The 19,616-nt window shown below is 45.1% G+C and overlaps 1 protein-coding gene across 6 annotated transcripts in view; it reads left to right on the top strand.

Moving 5' to 3' along the window:
- The window catches only part of npnta (nephronectin a), a 56,881-nt gene that overhangs the window by 5,657 nt on the left and 31,608 nt on the right, over positions 1 to 19,616 (top strand). The window contains exons 2-5 of one of the 6 annotated variants that reach the window (XM_055924062.1): positions 3,239 to 3,339; positions 9,031 to 9,084; positions 13,595 to 13,687; positions 18,237 to 18,335. In XM_055924062.1, the coding sequence (XP_055780037.1) occupies positions 3,239 to 3,339; positions 9,031 to 9,084; positions 13,595 to 13,687; positions 18,237 to 18,335 (347 nt within the window). Of the gene's footprint in view, positions 1 to 3,238; positions 3,340 to 9,027; positions 9,085 to 13,594; positions 13,688 to 18,236; positions 18,336 to 19,616 lie in introns of all 6 variants that reach the window. The other 5 variants (XM_055924061.1, XM_055924063.1, XM_055924066.1 and 2 more) reach the window with 5 other exon arrangements.

Raw genomic sequence — 19,616 nt, 5'->3', positions numbered from 1 at the left:
GAGAGAGTGGTAGAGATGGAGGGAGAGAGTGGTAGAGATGGAGGGAGAGAGTGGTAGAGATGGTGGGAGAGATGGAGGGAGAGAGTGGTAGAGATGGAGGGAGAGAGTGGTAGAGATGGTGGGAGAGAGTGGTAGAGATGGAGGGAGAGAGTGGTAGAGATGGAGGGAGAGAGTGGTAGAGATGGAGGGAGAGAGTGGTAGAGATGGTGGGAGAGATGGAGGGAGAGAGTGGTAGAGATGGAGGGAGAGAGTGGTAGAGATGGAGGGAGAGAGTGGTAGAGATGGAGGGAGAGAGTGGTAGAGATGGAGGGAGAGAGTGGTAGAGGTGGTGGGAGAGAGTGGTAGAGATGGTGGGAGAGAGGGAAAGAGATGGAGGGAGAGAGTGGTAGAGATGGAAAGAGAGAGACAGAGTGACAGAGAGCGCTTTCTCTCTCTCTCTTTCTCTCTCTCTCTCCCTCCCACCTCACCTCCTGTACCACTGGCATGGCATCACACGTCTCTTTATGAGGTGCCGCTCAAAGTTCATTTGCATCATCGCCTGTTCGTTGGCATTGCCGCCCTGCCCGCCCGCCGCACAGGATCGACTACACTGCCACTTTTTTGTGTTGCTAAAACGCTTCAGGCAAACCAATTATCATCCTCCCACTCAGTTGGCGAGGCTATGCCCGCAATATCATATCACTTTTAGGCCCTATTAGTTTTACGCGGGTGGATAAAAATGACCCCTGAATAATAACAGCCAAGGAGTTATGTTTAAATTAGTAATACGATGATGGACCAATTTGCAGCAACTCTTCCTCCTCGTTATTATGTGTTAATCAACTATTTTAATGATGTTTTTCACCCGTTGATCTACATTCAATATTGATAGTTATTAGCAAGGCATGCTATTAGCTATCAGCAGAGGGTTTATGTGTTTTCAGTGCAAGCTGTGGCAATGTGACGATATCCCTGTATCTGACCAGGTGCTCATTGTGTGTGTGTGTGTGTGTGTGTGTGTGTGTGTGTGTGTGTGTGTGTGTGTGTGTGTGTGTGTGTGTGTGTGTGTGTGTGTGTGTGTGTGTGTGTGTGTGTGTGTGTGTGTGTGTGTGTGTGTGTGTGTGTGTGTGTGTGTGTGTGTGTGTGTGTGTGTGTGTGTGGGTGACCTGTGGCTCCATCTGGTCAGTGGTCCTGCTGTGTGTGTGTGCGGTAACTCTCGGCCCCCAATTCACAATCATGTCTGGCAATCAATTCCAGAGCCCTCTCCTCTGCTTCTTTATCTTCTCCTCCCTTCTGCTCTTCTCTCCTCCTCTCCCTATTTCTCTCCTTAACATTCCCAATGTGTCTCCTATCGGATTGTGCTCAGGGCTCCTGATTCTCTCTTGTTCTCTCTCTCTCTCTCTCTCTCCTTGCCAGCCATGCTGCGTACAAACATTTTCCCTGGTCCTGCCATTTCCACTTAGCATCTTCCATCAGGTTTTCTCTCCTGTGAAGTGATTGGCAGCGGGGGCAGACATTAGCATTTCCAGAGTTTTGGCAATGGAGGCTAACTGGATGGGCTAGCAGGAGGGTAGGACGTGTCCCGCATGCACAACCACGTCAATCTCAGTCTCCTCAGCCCTCAATGCTGAGGCACGATAGAGCAAGGCAAGACGCCCCTTATGCCAAGTGTTTTTTTTTCAAGACATCTTTGGCTCCTTCGGTTCGATAACAAGCATCAGAACCTTGATCTCTCTGTCGTTACAAAACGTTCAGATAGAAATGAATTGTCTAGAATGGAGATGATTCTGTGTCATGTAGAATTTAGAATTATGTCAGCCCTGTTCATTCTATTTCTACTGTCTCTGATTCATTTCGCTAACGTCACAGAACACCATGCTCTGATAGTTGTCCCCATCCGAGGCATCCTTAAATGGGCTTAATCTTTCTCTATTTCCTGTTAAAAATATGTTGTGCTGTGCTTCCGCTACAGATAAATAATAATCCTACTCTACTCTGCCAAGAAGCTATTTCTCTGAAATAGAACAGAACGTAACGTCAGTTCACAGAAACATAATTTAGGCTGGTTTTCATACAAGAACTGTCATAAGGTATTTGCCCATTGCCAGGATGAAAACGGCACTAGCCTCATGTTCTTTCCACTTTCTGAAAGGTGGCATTATCATTCCCCACTTTCTTTAATAGCAAATGACATTCTGACATTCTGCTTCTGATAATGTTTCATTTGGACGTTGGCACACAGACAGTCGATGCTCATGACGCCTCTACGTCCTTTGGTATTAGCACTCAGAGCAGGGGCTTGTTCAACTGTGACGTTCAGATAGAACTGTGTTGTGCAGAGCAGATAGGACTGTCTGTCATGCCATTGTGTCAGATCTATTCATTTTATTTCTATCTGCGATGTTCAGAACATTTCACATCACTGAATACACCCCAGTCTGAAGATGGGGGGGGGGTCACATTATGAACGTCACAATGATAACTCACCGCAGGCTAATCTCTAAACACACACACACACACACACACACACACACACACACACACACACACACACACACACACACACACACACACACACACACACACACACACACACACACACACACACACACACACACACACACACACACCTTCATTCTGAGCTATGGGAGTCTCTGCCTGGCCCCACAGATTAAAGTGTCAGTGATCACCGATGTGGAGAGAAGCTTGTCGTATTAGTTACATTGGGTCCTGTTCTTCTGTAGTCTCACCCGTAAGGCTTCAGCTCTGACATCACACCAACCAACATGGCTCCCCTGTGCAATAAATGCCAACATGCTGATTGGGAAATGTCCTGTGTTTTTTGTGCCAGCTCGCTCACAGATAAGTTTGTTTACTTTCCTTACACATTCTGAGGGACATGGGAGTAGCTTAGCATTTGGAAAACAAGTAACGTTTAATTATGTGCTGGGTAAAGAATGAACAAACATATATTCAGTCTGTCAGTCAGTGCCTTGGGCTTTGTTTTGAATGAGACTTCTCTCTCTGTCTCTGTCTCTGTCTCTGTCTTTCTCTCTGTCTCTGTCTCTCTCTCTGTCTCTGTCTCTCTCTCTCTCTGTCTCTGTCTCTGTCTCTGTCTCTGTCTCTGTCTTTCTCTCTGTCTCTGTCTCTGTCTCTGTCTCTCTCTCCTGGCATGGTGGGCAAGAACCAACAGACCATGCTGGCTTTTAAATTCGTCCATTTTAATTGGCTGTGAACTGATAGAGCTGTCTCCTGACAGGTGGCCTCGGCAGATGGCCTCGTCCAATGGGCTGTGTCGCTACGGCGCCCGCATCGACTGCTGCTGGGGATGGACCAGGCGCTCCTGGGGCCACTGCCAACGTGAGTAGTGCCAACTCTACCGTGCCCGCTGCTGGGTTAGGGTTACCGGGGGCAACCAGGGTTTCCGACTGGGGTTGCTGTGGGTTACCAGGGTGTAGCTGCTGGGATCTAACCACAATTAGGATGTAGAAAGAGGCTTGAACACCCGTGTAGAATCAATCAAATGTATTTATAAAGCCCTTTTTCCATCAGCCGATGTCACAAAGTGCTATACAGAAGACATATAGTAACTAAGGGCTCTGAAACACACACTCTACCTACGAGCACACGGCACACACACTTGTTCATAGGCACATACGTGGACGTACACACACACAAAGTGAAAAATACACTTGACATTTTCACTGCTGCTGTTGAGTTTTCCGTGTTGGGGGAAAGATATTCTAGCCGAGAATAAGGCTCTAGTGAGCAGATTCCCATTATAAGCTTGTAGCCATGTAAACAGATAATTGTAAATGATTGCTGTGAATTAATATTTAGTAAATGTCATGTATATGTAAATGCAGGTGTGCAGGGAATCATTTTGGTGGCATGTTGAGTAAATCCAGTCATGGATTCAGAGGATGCCCCTACTGTAAATATACCTCGTTTTGCTAGAATTTTTATTTTATTTATTTTACCGTTATTTTACCAGGTAAGTTGACTGAGAACATGTTCTCATTTGCAGCAACGACCTGGGGAATAGTTACAGGGGAGAGGAGGGGGATGAATGAGCCAATTGTAAACTGGGGATTATTAGGTGACCATGATGGTTTGAGGGCCAGATTGGGAATTTAGCCAGGACACCGGGGTTAACACCCCTACTCTTACGATAAGTGCCATGGGATCTTTAATGACCTCAGAGAGTCAGGACACCCGTTTAACGTCCCATCCGAAAGACGGCACCCTATACAGGACAGTGTCCCCAATCACTGCCCTGGGGCATTGGGATATATTTTTTTTAGACCAGAGGAAAGAGTGCCTCCTACTGGCCCTCCAACACCACTTCCAGCAGCATCTGGTCTCCCATCCAGGGACTGACCAGGACCAACCCTGCTTAGCTTCAGAAGCAAGCCAGCAGTGGTATGCAGGGTGGTATACTGTAGCCTCAATATACCTTGTTTAACTAGAATCAGTCTACTGTAGCCTCAATATACCTTGTTTAACTAGAATCAGTCTACTGTAGCCTCAATATACCTTGTTTTGCTAGAATCAGTCTACTGTAGCCTCAATATACCTTGTTTTGCTAGAATGAGCCTACAGTAGCCTCAAAATACCTCGTTTTACTAGAATGAGCCTACTGTAGCCTCAAAATACCTCGTTTTACTAGAATGAGCCTACTGTAGCCTCAAAATACCTCGTTTTACTAGAATGAGCCTACTGTAGCCTCAAAATACCTAATTTTATTAGAATGAACACATTTTGTGCAACAGTATTACATTATACCACCGTCTGATATTATATTGACCCTTAATAAAATATCTAGCCCTATGGACAAATATTGACTCTTATGGAAACAGAGAAGTATTGGCTGCTGCCATACTGTGTAATTATATCCTGCAGAGATGTGTGAATGATATTAATAGGGAGCTCTGAAAGTGTCGAGCAGCCTGACAAATGGGAGATCCACTGCATGGCTTGCTGCACACATGATGGTACAGCTGTTGCTTCGGCTGCGGAAGTGTGATGGGTGACACAACGGGCTTACTTACGCACAACATGTAGAGAGTAGACAGAGAGAGGCTGGGCTGCATGTTGGCTCCGTCTCTGTCAATCTACTAACCTAGACGCCTGGGGGTGGGGGATGGGTTATAATGCTTCATGTCATCGTTATAATACTTCACATGACCTTCATAACCTTTCACCTCATATGCATTTTTTTTTAACTGTTTTGTTGTTGTTGTTGTTGTTGTTTTGCTAATCACTTGTCATGACTCATGCTATAATCATGCTAGATTTTTTGGTGTTTGTTCATGTTGTCGTTTTTAGACTAAACTAAATGTCACACTGCTGGTCCCTGTCCAAAGGTATTTACTTCACGTTGAGCTCTATTTTTTCCGTTTGGCACTGGGCCTTCCATTGGATGCCCTGTTATGGTAGCCTGGTTCCCAGATCTGTTTGTGTTGTTTTACAATGACCAGAGAAGCTATCAAGACAGTACATACTGACCTGGGACCAGGCTACTGTAATTGTGGCCCGCTTATTGGCCTTTCGTTCTCCCCTAGGCGAGGGTGTTGAGCTCAATAACCTTCACTTGGTTTAGGTCTGGCATCAGGCCCTCCTTTCAGATGCTCTGTTAAGGCGGTCGACCTCGTTCCCTTCCCTTCTCCCCTAGGTGAGAGTGTTAGTGTTGAGTTGAGTAACCTTAGTGCCTGTAGGCCCACTTATCGTGTCAGATTAACATTCTGCCTCGCCGCCAGCTGACTCTCCTCTCCTCTTTATCCCTCACTCCTCATTTGAGGTGAAAAGAAAAACAGAATATGGTAATTGCATTCTCACATAGATCCTAGCTTGAGAAAAACAAGTTATGGTAATGACTTAGCGACTCAGACTTAGAGCCAGACCAAGACTGTGCTGGGAGGGAACTCAAGAGACGAGGCTCAAGACAAAGTGGCAGAATGGGATGCTTTTGTGGTTGCTATTATTTGTGACAGCCAAGGCCCCAACATGTTGCTAGGCTAGTTAGATAAGAGCTCTGCTGTCGTGTTGGCAGGAATCCCTGTACTCAATAAGTGTTGCTTCCTGGTCATTTTGGGCTTGGCTCAGGTCCTCCCAGCTGTCCATGTTGGATCAACCAGGAAGAAGAAGATAGCTCAGTTTCTAGAGTAGACAGAATATAACATCATTGATCAGACCAAATATTTGTTTTATTCTGTTTGGGTTTAGCTCCATCCTCTGCGTTGACTTGAAATGAATTGACAGGTGAAAACAATATGGTGGAATCAAGCCCATCATAAGGCTGTCTTTCACCTTGTCAGTTCTCTCAGATCAGTGCAATGAAGGAGAAGACAGGAGGCAAGGAGAGGACAGAGTTTCTAGACAATTGAGTAATAGACCAGATCTACAGTGACAGGGATTAGTAGAGTAAGCCCTGTTTCCGCTTGACGTTTGATTGACATGTTCAAGTCCTTTGGGTGAGTAGATACCTTTGACAGGACCTTGTTTCTGTTCATTAAACAGCAGTGTGTTATCTGTCTGTTTCTCTTACCACTGTTCCAAAGTACCCATCAGGAGTCTCACACGTTCCATGTCAAGTACGAGAAAACGTCGCCTTCACCTCGGAGAGTCGTCTCCCCTCTCGGCAAAAGCTACTTTTACCCACCACCTGTTTTTGAAGGAAACCGTATCGTTCTCCCGCCAGCCATCCGTCTCAGACGCTGTGATAAATCAATGCCACAGGAGAAAAACCAGAGTGTTCGCTCACGCCTTCAAATGCCCCCGACCGAGCGTACCACACGAGTCCAATCACTCGAGACCTCAATCAGTACTCCATCATGCCGCCGTAGGGCTGATTTAAACTTCGGAGACGGAGGGAGGCCAGTTGTCATGGATTACAGATTACACCACTGCAGTTTTGGGGCCCCGGAGATTAGATTGGCGGTGCTATCGGGTTCTGGCTGTCTCCAGCCCTGCAAGAGTTCAGTGATCGGTCTGGGTGACTGCTCACAAAGAATGGAGAACTGGAATGGGTCTGCCCCGAATTTAAAGCTCCCTGTCCCCACAACTGAGAGAGAGAGAGGAGAGATGGGAGAGGGAGTGAGTGGAGATGGAGAAGGAGAGAGATGGTGGAGAGAGAAAGAGAGAGAGAGAGAGAGAGAGGAGAGAGCAAGAGAGAGAGAGAGAGGGACAGAAAGAGAGAACCGAGATATTTATTATAGACCAAGTATTTCCATTGGTACTACACTGACATGTCATGCGATTGGGTGGTTTAAATCACAGGCAGCGTTACTTTACTTTATCCAAGTGCCACCATAAACAGAGATGCATTTGCCTTGCTAAGCACTTGCAGTATATCTCCAATGATTACATACACATCAGAATGTCCCTCAGTTTTAACTCACAGTCAGGATGAGAATAGACCACTGGCAAATCAACAAGTTTCCCTTAGTCCTCACATCCTAGTCGTTTAGTCATAACAAGCTCTCGGATTATACTAAAATGTTGGCAAAGAGCTGCAATTAATCAAACCAACACTAAACAAATGACACAGATGTACTGTGATTTTTTTAATGAATTTAATCAAATATCTAGAAGCCTCCTCAGTTGCATCCTATTCCATCTCTCTCTCTCTCTCTCGCTCTCGCTCTCGCTCTCTTTCTCTCTCTCTCTCTCTCTCTCTCTCCCTCTCTCTCTCTCTCTCGCTCTCGCTCTCGCTCTCGCTCTCGCTCTCGCTCTCCTTTCTCTCTCTCGCTCTCCCTCCAAATAGAAAGTCCCAAATTAACTCTCTCTTACCGGTCTATTGCTTTGATCCCGGATTCCGTAAAGAAATCCAAGAGGATACGGATCTTCAGTGCAGTTTTCCCCGAGACTGTTTAGTCGGTTTCCCTCTCGAAGTACAAAGTAGCTTGGATTAGGAGAGGACTTAGGAGAGGACTTAGGAGAGGACTTAGGAGAGGACTTTTAATTGGTAATGGAAGCCAATGAGTGAGTGACAAAATGTGTAAACTGATACAGTTTAACCAATACCCTGGCCGTGACCCCTGAGGATGTGCAAAAAACACATTTCCAAATATAGGACCTATTTAAGCACCCATTAAATAATAATAATAGTCTTAAAGAGCTTCTCTTTGTCTCGTTTTCTTCAAGGCCACTGATCTGATATTAGCTGGATGGGGGAAATCCATTCAATAGAACCTTAATCATGTAGTTTGATCTGTTAGTGATCATGAGGTAAAAGAGACAAGGAAGGTAAGGTAATAAAAAGTACATGGATTCTGAAAGGGAGAAATCAATAGATTGTGTTTCAATTCAACGTGGGCCTAGGAAGGATCAAATACTTTGTCAAATATCAATCTGTTCATACCTAAGCACCTGTATCAATTATTTGTCAGACACAGAAAAATATGCTGCGGCCTCCTTCAAAATGTGGTGCCGGTGGTGCTATTTCTATCCATCAAAGGAATGGAGGAGGAAATTGAATTGAACATCACAAAATCTGCAGCCTGTCAGTGTGTTAGAAGAAAACACCATATCTTTCTTCTCTCGGTTTGCGATGTGAACGTTCCACAAACATGCAATTAGCCAGCATGATGCCACGCATAATCTCTGCGGACACCACGGCACAATTTGACCACCAATGTAACTAATTCAACTAAACTCCCATTTGTAAACATATTTCAAACAAAGCTATTAGCTACTAGCAACATTGCATGATGAGAAGCATCCGTTCTCCATGGGGCTAATGCTAACTTCCATTTAAATTGAATTTTCACTTTGTTTGTAAGCATATTCAAGATGTAGCTACTAGCTACATTGCATGTTGCGAAGGGGAAGTGACATCCGACGCCCATTCTCTGTGCTTGTGACCATGTAATGTGTGTGACTCCTTGTTGTGCTTTGTGCATCATTTCAAGAATGCTTTACTCGGCAAAAAGAGACCCGAGTACGGCTCTCTGGCTCTCTCATGCCGTGATTCTGTTCTCTCATCCAACCAAGACAAAACGCCTGCTGGAATGTTCTTTTCTTTGTGTTTGCACATTTGTTTTGCAGCAGGCGTCTTCGCTCTAACCCACAGAGTAGTCGGGAGAATAAGGTGTCCGCCACAAGGTCAGCTGCTCCACATATTTCTTTAAAATAATTCTTGGCAAGACGGGGTCCTGAAGGCAGCGAGGCACATCCTCTGAATCCTGGCTTCTCTGATTTATTAATAGCCACCTCCCCCCTTCTCCCTCACCCTCCCCCCTTGGCTAAGAAATATCTCCTCCCCTTCTGGCTTGAGAACTCTGGTGCAGCCCCCGTTTGGCGTTCACACCAGCAGCATGACTGAGATGTTTGGCGATCACACCAGCAACTTGACTGAGAGCTATGTGATGCCCTCAGATGGCTAAGTGTTAGTTATTCATTTCCTGTGAGTTTGATATCCTTCTATAAACTATATACATCTGCCTAGTTAGTACATGAAAACTTCATCAACCAAGAGCCTATGTAAAATAATTGTAGTTCAATGTAGACTACTTCCCAAACTTCAAAATGGATACATCAGTGATTAAAGATTATATATTGTTTAGATTTGTTCGGGGGGGGGGGACTCAGTTGGGGTCTCAAATGACTGTTGCAAGTTAAAATAGTAGAATAAACAAGGTGCAATATAACAATGTGGTTGTGCATCAACAGTGTTTCTCTTGTTGTGTCACTGATAGTCACTCAATTAGCCATGTCAGCTGAACTATTTTAGATTGCTAAGTTAGTCTAACGGCCAGCTATCTAAACTTAGTAATCATGGTCGAATTACCAGCCGGGGGGCCCCCATTGATTTTGTTATTCAGTCTTACTCAGATACTGTATCATATTAAAAACTGCATGCAAATTCTCTACACCCTGTGGCAAATGCATATCATTTTAGGAAATGAGATGTAAAATAGCTAATTTTCCTCTCTGCCCTGTGGCAAAATGTGTAGAATTGCACGAAATGAACTTCGCTGTCAAATAAGGGAACTCTAAAATGTTTTTCTAGCAATGTGGTGGTGGTGGTGGTGGGGGGGGGGGGGGGGGCTACATGGATGTCAAGCAGTACAGTAAAAAAATATCCATATTTTCTTCTACCCAAATACAACGATTTTGACAATATCATATACTGCATCTTAACATTTGAACTGTCTTTGCCAAACACTGTCAGTAGTTAGTCAATGTAGCTGGAGCATACTTCCTCATTCCAATGAAGTTCACAAACATCTGATAGGACCCCCAGAGACCAAAAGTAGACCAACATCCTTAGCGTAGACATTAAAACCAGTAGATGGTGATAGCGCTGACGGCATCCACGTATTCCTATGGAAGCCGGAACTATTTGAATTTGAACCACGCCATATTGCTGAATGAGGCTGAATGGCACCAAGAAATCGCTAAGGATCATGGTAAAAGTGGTCGTAACTACCAAAGGATCATGGTCGATGTAGTCGTTTTCATCCTGCCTGAGAGAGCCAACTCCACCGGGCGTGAGCCTCCTCGTAGCCTGCCGGCCCGTGATTGGTCTGTGTCAGCACATGGTCCTGTTTGACGACAAATGTAGTAGTCAGAATGGATCACTATTTAATGAAATATCTCCATTTGATTGACCGTGGGATTGAACTTGATGATAATAAACTAATATTGGAGGCTAAAACTGCCGTCAAAATGTTCTTTGGGGATGAGGGGGCGTTCTGGCGATTGTAATTTACATAGGCTTTCTAGGCCAGACCAGGGCTTTTGGCACTGCTAGGTTGCTAGCAGCAGCTGACCAGCAGAGCTCGTGACTTCAGGCTCCAGTCTGGACACTGGGGGCCTGATCCTTAGATGGGCTCTGAGGATGGATGGCCAGAGGAATGCCTGATGCAAACTGGTGTGAAGCGATGTCATCAGTAGGTATTCAGGGAACGAGAAGCGCGTTGAATTGGAGCATGTAGTTGATCCTCTACGGTTGCGGCGGCCATTTTTAGTTCCTCATGTCGTTGGATGTGGTCTAATGAACACAGGGTATTTCCCTGGGCCGCACCGCAGATTTTAAAAGACCAACCTTTCTCTGAACCCAACAGCCTGGGATGGGTTACTTCTGAGCATGCTTGTCCTCATACTACCCTCTGTGGAAAAACTTTAAAATAAAAACCCCTCAGAGCTCGTGACAGTGACCGTGTCAACTGTATTAATAAATGATTTCATCGACTTTAATTGGCCCAAATCGCTGACCAGATAAGGACTTGAACTTGACCTAACATGTTTTAGACGTTTCCCTGATTCAACTCCCCCCGCCAAAATATGTCAAACCCTTTTTTATTTTTAATCAGGGGCGTAATCTAGAGGTTTCACAGCTCACCTGCGTCCTCGCGTTAACACCCTATCTCATATATCCCAGGTTTGGAAAATGGGCTAACACTGTCTTGTCTATTAGGTTACACATTCTAATAAAGTGGAATGAGACTACACAATGCTATCTCCTCCAGGTGAAGGAATCCCCACTAATGGCTGTGAATTCAATATGAACAATGTTCCAAGCCGAAATATGAACACCAACCCTCTATCACCTCCAACGCCCCATGCTCAAAGGTTTAACCGCCGCAATGATACGCTTCATAAAGCTACCTAATTCGATTTCAATTGACCTTTTGTGAATGGGCATTTTGGGTAACCTATATACTGGTGTAGGATCTTAATTTGAGCCGGTTTGCAGCAGGAAAATGATCCTGCAGCAACAGGAAATGTGAATTATTATGTGGATTATGATGAACAGAGATTTTTTTTTGAGGAATTCTGAAATGTAAAAGGTGAAAACTCTTATCGATGTGCCCTTGAGCAAGGCACCTAACCCTAATTGTTTTTGTAAGTTGCTCTGGATAACACCATCTGCTAAATGACTAACATGTAAAGTGTAAATTACAAACTTTAGAATACTTTTTAAGCCTTGAATACACTACAAGTGCGCATTTTCCATGCTGTGCAGGACAATTCTCAGCAACAAAGAGTGATCAAATTAAGATCCTACATCTGTAGGGTGTACTTGCAGTGCCACAATTAAATACTTTTCATGCTTGCTTATATCTTTATAGTTAAGCAATGCTCAGCTAGCCTTCTGTACAGGTCCATTGTCTATTTCCACTAAGCATCAGTCATGATGTTGAGTCTCCACTCTTTCCCACTGCACCTCTACATTGTACTTCACATAATGACGGTATCAGGCGCACAATAAATCTGTGACAAGATAAGTGAGCTCGCCCAGACGTGTCCAATCATGATGCGCACACGCACACTCACCCCTCTTCCCGGCACAAACACATATAACCCCCCACCCCCGTCTCCAACTCCAACCGTAGGGATAATTAACGAGCCTGATTGGTCCCTATTATGACGGACTTAATGAAGCTTTTAATGGAAATTAGTACCAGTTGGCTGAGGCCCCTGTATATCAGCCATGGTTAGTATGCTGCAGTGAATACAGTGAGCAGCACAGTTAGACAGAACAGAAAGCAGAGCAAGCCTCCAGCTCTGTGGTTGTGTCCCAAATGGCACCCTATTCCCTATGTAGTGCACTACTTTGGAACAGGGTCAATTGAGCTCTGGTCAAAAGTAATACACTATGAAGGGAATAGGGTGCCATTTGGGACCCGTGCGTCTCCAACACCAGAACACACAGAGATACTGTACAGCATTACTATTGCCTCAAGTCCTAATGCCTTCAGTTGCCCTAAACAACACTTCACACAACGGACAACCAGCAGACAGCTTTATGTTGTTTCTACTGCCTGATACTGAACATAATGTTCACGGCAAACGGTTGCTTTTGTGTGCTTTAGCACCGTGCTAATAGTGAGGTATTAGGCTACTCGTTTAGCTGTGTTGGCCGTTTTCCACCGTAAATATCAGTGCAGCCGCTTTCAAAGCCAGGAGAATCAGCGCTTCAGTGCTCGCACAAAGTTCAAGTGTTTTAATCGCTTAGGGCTTGTACGGTTTGAAATGGATCAAAATCAACACGGAAACAGGGTTCTCTCTCCCAATAAGCCAGCGCTGTACAGTTATACAGTTTATAAATGATATGAAAACATGGTTTCACATGAAAATGTTATCTCTGGTCATTGTTGAACCACAATTCCCATCGCCCCTAATCCCACACAAGTATCACACACACGTGCCGCTGTGCTTGCATTGTCGTACTTAGTAAATCAACAAATCAAAGAAAATATTATTAGTCACGTGCACCGAATACAACAGGTGTAGTAGACCTTACGTTGAAATGCTTACTTACAAGCCACTAACCAACAGTGCAAGAAAATGTTTTCTGAATGATTTCAATTAAAGTAGATCAACAGTAATGCACACCAAGTTACTGAACAAGTCCGACAGGATTAAATGCTTTCTCACATCTGATCTGAGACCAGGGCTTCTATTCACAGAGTGTCTGAGAGTTCTGATCTAGGATCATTTTAGCCTTTTAGCTCATAATGAATTAGATTTCATAGACACCGGGCACCTGATCCTAGATCAGCACTCCTATCCTGAGGGGCGTTATGAAAACAGGCTGTGAGTGTGTTCCGGGGAATTGCTCTTCTCACTTGCCTCTTTCCTATCTCTGGGAATCCTGCCCAAACAGCTCTGTGCCAGCACGGGTGTAAGCATGGAGACTGCGTAGGACCCAGCAAATGCAAGTGTCACCCTGGCTTCACTGGAAAAACCTGCAATCAAGGTAAGACCGTCTTCCTCACCGCCGATCAGTAACTGGGTTGACGTTGTGATCGTGACATTGTGACATTGTGATGCTTAATGATGCTTAATGACGTTGTGATTACACCCTACACTGAGATTGGATAGACCACTTGGTGTCTTCTGTGTGAAAATACACTGTACCTTTCATACTCCTGTAGAGGAAGAGGGAGAGAGAGAGAGAGTTAGTCAGTTAGTGAGAGAGAGAGAGAGAGAGAGAGAGAGAGAGAGAGAGAGAGAGAGAGAGAGAGAGAGAGAGAGAGAGAGATAGTGAGTGAGAGAGAGGTAGAGTTGGTGAGAGATAGTGAGAAAGAGAGAGAGGGATGGGTACTTAGAGAGAGAGAGAGTTAGTAAGTGAGAGATAGAGTTGGTGAGAGATAGAGATAGTCAGTGAGAGAGAGAGAGAGCCGTAGTGAGTTAGTGGTCGTTCTAATCTGAGCCAGCATGCCTTTACTCAGTGCTTCAAGGCCCCTTTCATCCACCTCCATCCAGACCTGCTGACATTAACATTTTCCAAAGGAAACTAATGGAAGTCAAACGTCACCCGGCCTTGAGCGATGGCATGATAATCATTGTTTATTGTCTACAATGCACACATACATAGCAACAGGAACAGGTGTAGTAATGTTGCCGTTTTATTCATTGATTCATAGCTGATGCAGGATGCAGGCTAGCTCTCTCCATAGTAGTTAGATACTATAATCGCACAGGAGAGGGTGGTAGAAACAGCCTGAATCAGCACAAATGGAAATGCCTGCTGTGCACCGGGGCCACACACACACCCACACACACCCACACACACACACACACACACACACACACACACACACACACACACACACACACACACACACACACACACACACACACACACACACACACACACACACACACACACACACACACACACACACACACACACACACACACACACACACACACACACACACACACACACACACACACAGTGAATGATGCCTGGAGTGCAGCCTCCCTCTGCAGATAACATCTCAATTACTATCCTGAGATAACTCAGAGAGCAGGCTGAAAATGCAGTGCAACGAGTAGTCTGTTGAGAGTTACAACACAGTGAGTAGTCTGTTGAGAGTTACAACACAGTGAGTGAGTGTGCGTGCGTGCGTGTGCATGTGTCTGTGTCTGTGCCTCTATATTGAATTGAATGACCCCCCCAGTCAGGGAGGGTTAATTTCAGGTAAATCCGAGTGGCTTGAAACTACTTGTGGAATTCACGCCTTAAGACAGGAATAGGATAGCATGTAATTAAAAACATGGAGGGAGGGAGGGAGGGAGGGAGGGAGAGAGGGAGGGAGAGAGAGAGAGGGGGCGAGAGAGAAGGGGCGAGAGAGAAGGGGGAGAGGGAGTTGAAATCCTTTCCGGAATGTAGAAATGAGTCATCGTACATGTCTCAGGCTAAGGTGGCCCATGGCAGGTTGGCTGGACGGCTCAACTTTGATATAGTCGCTAGAAAAGAATCAAACATGGGTCATGTTCGTTAGTAACCAAAGGAAGAGAACAGACTCAAACTGGGAGGGACTACTTAGACAGGTCCAATAATTAAAAAAAAAATTACATCGTTTTCCGTTGCAAAATGTTTTAAAACATTTTCCGTTGCGTGCTCTAATGAACACCTCTGACTTCCTTACTTCGACTAGGACGGACGTTGCTCTTTTATCAATGTATTTATAATAATTAGACTTGTCTGACAAACTATCATTTAAAACATATCAAATGCTTAAGTGTGCATGGAACTAAGTTGGCAGAGCCGGGCCTTAGACAAGCACTTGGCTATGACATCTGGTGTCCCTGACTGAAGAGCTCATTAAAGGGGCAATCTGGGGACTTTTCAAGCGATCGATCATTTAGAGATAATGTATGTCTAATACGTCTAATAGATATAACCTTCAGCGGGAATCATTCCACGTCGCCGTGGAAACATCATTAATTATTCAAAACCTAAAGATTGGATTTCCTTTCTCCATTCAAAGTAGTGATTTGCTGTTAACCGTTGATTTGCCGTTCTAATGTCAGTCGAAGACACACTGTGAATGTTCATTTTCCTTTATGCCGACACTCGATCGATCTATCTTATGTTTCATTTATGTTCGGTTAGACACCCACTTAGATGGTGAGGTGAACTGTAATGGTTGAAATAGTGATGTGGCGTTGTAAACAGAGAAACATGTTTACAAGCAGTAGTTACAAGTATAACACACACACACACACACACACACACACACACACACACACACACACACACACACACACACACACACACACACACACACACACACACACACACACACACACACACACACACACACACACACACACACACACACACACACACACACGTGCAGTGCAGTGCATGCTCGGGGCTAGGCATTCTGCTTCCACAATAACTGAGTGGTGAGCACAGAGGAATGATCCTCAAGGCACTGTGGTTAACAATAGTGTTAAAGCACCACGACACAGCAGATGTTTGTGACAGCGACAAGAGGGACCATAGAGGTGATCGTTGAGGAGAATTCTCTCTCCCTCTTACTTTAAAGTCTCTCTGTCTAGGTTCCAGCTTGGTTAGGAACATGACAGTATGTCGCTCTTTCTTCCTGTACCACTGTAATGGCTAGACCAATGTATACCCATGAGGTATTACAATTATACGTTGTGCATTGCTATTGATTCCGTGTCATTGATCAAACATCCCCTGCAATAACACCAACTGTTGAAAATGTTTCTCTCTGTCACAATTACTGATCACAATCACGTCCAGCTTGTTTTCAAATGTTAACGCTTTTATGTATTTACTTTCTGCAGTTCCAACAATGGATTTACCAATCGCAGATGGCCCCTTTAACAGAATGACATCTTGTCATGGTGGGGCCATGGTGTCGGGGCCAGATGGGTACTGATGCTGTACCACACGAAATCAAACTCATTACCAAGATAATCCAGTTAGCACTGAGACAACGTGCCAGACCCACTCCCCCCCCGCTCCGTCACTCCCGCAGATCAAAATCCCTTTGATAAGATGATTATTTTCTACGGGAGGTTTCAATTAAACCCTTGTCTCCCGCTGTTTAGATGCTATTAAAAGGTCCTGTGAGGGAGCGAGCGCCATGTAACCGTTTCAGATTATTCGACCTCCTCTGTCCATTTATTTTGCTCTCTGTCTCTCTCTCTCTCTACATTTCTCTTTCCCTCTCTTTTCTCCCCCCTCCCCCTACATTTCTCTCTCTCACATACGTGTCAGCGAGCCAGCGGCGGTGGCATCTCTCCAAATATTATGCTTCACGTACCTCAAGTTGAGTAGCGCTTGGCCTTCATGTCATCCTAAGCGCGTTCTATTCTTTCTGTTCTGAGAGCGTTAGCTAATATAAGGTTTGGAAGAAGCCTTAAACCTCTGTAGTTAGATGAAGTGAAACACCCCTGTTCAATGCTTTTTGCTGTGTTTATTATCTGGAAACCAAGCACGCACTTACACTCTATCTAGATATCTATCTATTTCTTCATTTTAGTAGACGCTCTCATCTAGAGCACGTACATTTTCATACTTTTGATTCGTACTGGTCCCCCGTGGGAATCGAACACACAACGCTGGCATTGCAAGCGCCATGTTTTACCAACAGAGCGCCATTCTCTCTGTCTCCGTCTCCGTCTGTCTCTCTATGTCTCTTTCTCTCTGTTTAGTTGGGGTGATATTTTTAAAGTTGAATGTCAAACACTGCAGCTGCCACAGGATTACAAATGATACTTTACATGTCATCATATGATTAGCCTTGTGTCACCCAGGCCTTTGCATTGTTCAATTACCCTTCTCCTCCACCCTTATCAAGGTCACCTAATGGTCAGTGGACAGGGAGGGAGGGAAGCAGGCAGGCAAAGTCAGACAGGAAGGAAGGCAGACAAGAGGCCCTGGACTGTATCAAGTTGGCAAGGAAGTATTTAGACCAGGTATTACTGCCTGGTTCAATCAGGTAGTCACTACTCTCTCAATAGCATACACACACACACACACACACACACACACACACACACACACACACACACACACACACACACACACACACACACACACACACACACACACACACACACACACACACATACACATACACATACACATACACACACACTGAAGTCCAGATATACAGATGGATGGAGATGGAGATGGATATACAGATGGAGGGTATCAGATTACTCTCTCTGACTCCGAGACGCCTTTTCATGTCATCGCTGACGCAAAGGAATGCTGGAGGGAGGAGAAGTCCGAAAAAGAAGGAGAAGAAGGAGAAACAGACTCTCTCTCCTCTCTCTTTTTTGGTGTGATTCTGGTCTGCAAATGTGTAATCCTCTTTGCTGCATAATGTCGTTCTTGCTCTCCAGGAATGCAGTGGTGGTCAGAGGTGTACTAATCTCAGAGTGTGTGCGTGGGTGTTTCTCCCACCGGCGGCGAGCTCTCACTCTCTCTCCTTGTGTGCTGTTTTGTCTCCCCCTTCCCTCCCCTATTTAAGAAGAGGAACTGGACTATGTAACCCCCCTAACATGGGACAGTCACCCCCCTATCTTTCTTCCTGTGGACCACCAGCCTCCAGCAGGGGTGTTGATGGAGGGTGAGATAAACTGTGGAACGTGAGGTGGTAAAGGGTGCCCCCCCCACGCCCGCTCCCCGCCACACCCAGCACCCACTGTATGCCCCACATGCATTGCTCAGTCCTCTATGGCTTGGGCCGAGTGAGAATGAATGTCCCCCTCTTTTCCTCCTCTCCTCCCCTCCTCCTTCTAGGAGAGCCGATGCCAGAGCCTGGCCTGGCAGCAGGAATGGCAGAGCGAACGCCAAGCATGCCATGATGCCAATATGCCACACCACTCTGTGCCTCTTTGCACTTACACCCTGTTTCTATTCTGGACTCCTATTCTAGCTACTATTCCTCCTATTCCAGCTACTATTCCTCCTATTCCAGCTACTATTCCTCCTATTCCAGCTACTATTCCTCCTATTCCAGCTACTATTCCTCCTATTCCAGCTACTATTCCTCCTATTCCAGCTACTATTCCTTCTATTCCAGCTACTATTCCTCCTATTCCAGCTACTATTCCTCCTATTCCAGCTACTATTCCTCCTATTCCAGCTACTATTCCTCCTATTCCAGCTACTATTCCTCCTATTCCAGCTACTATTCCTCCTATTCCAGCTACTATTCCTCCTATTCCAGCTACTATTCCTCCTATTCCAGCTACTATTCCTCCTATTCCAGCTACTATTCCTCCTATTCCAGCTACTATTCCTCCTATTCCAGCTACTATCCCTCCTATTCCAGCTACTATCCCTCCTATTCCAGCTACTATTCCTCCTATTCCAGCTACTATTCCTCCTATTCCAGCTACTATTCCTCCTATTCCAGCTACTATTCCTCCTATTCCAGCTACTATTCCTCCTATTCCAGCTACTATTCCTCCTATTCCAGCTACTATTCCTCCTATTCCAGCTACTATTCCTCCTATTCCAGCTACTATTCCTCCTATTCCAGCTACTCGGTTTCCTGTATTTATTTGAATCCCTCTCTCCCTCTCTCTTCATCCCTCTCTCTCTCTTCATCCCTCTCTCTCTCTTCATCCCTCTCTCTCTCTCTCTTCATCCCTCTCTCTCTCTCTTCATCCCTCTCTCTCTTCATCCCTCTCTCTCTCTCTTCATTCCTCTCTCTCTCTGTTCTCATTTGTCCCTCTGAAGCAGTTGCCTTTTCCTTCATCAATCAGCACTGAAAGCTGCTGTGCTATTCCCAATTTCTTCCTCTGTTTTTGTTTTTCGTTCTTTTTCTCCCCCCACCTTCTCTTATTTTTCCTGAAATTCCGACAGCTCGGAAGGGGAACCATCACATACATGGGTTCTCATG

Source organism: Salvelinus fontinalis, chromosome 5 (genome assembly GCF_029448725.1).
Source record: "Salvelinus fontinalis isolate EN_2023a chromosome 5, ASM2944872v1, whole genome shotgun sequence".
In the NCBI taxonomy this organism is placed as follows: domain Eukaryota; kingdom Metazoa; phylum Chordata; class Actinopteri; order Salmoniformes; family Salmonidae; genus Salvelinus; species Salvelinus fontinalis.
This window is presented reverse-complemented; position numbering and strand designations above follow the sequence as displayed.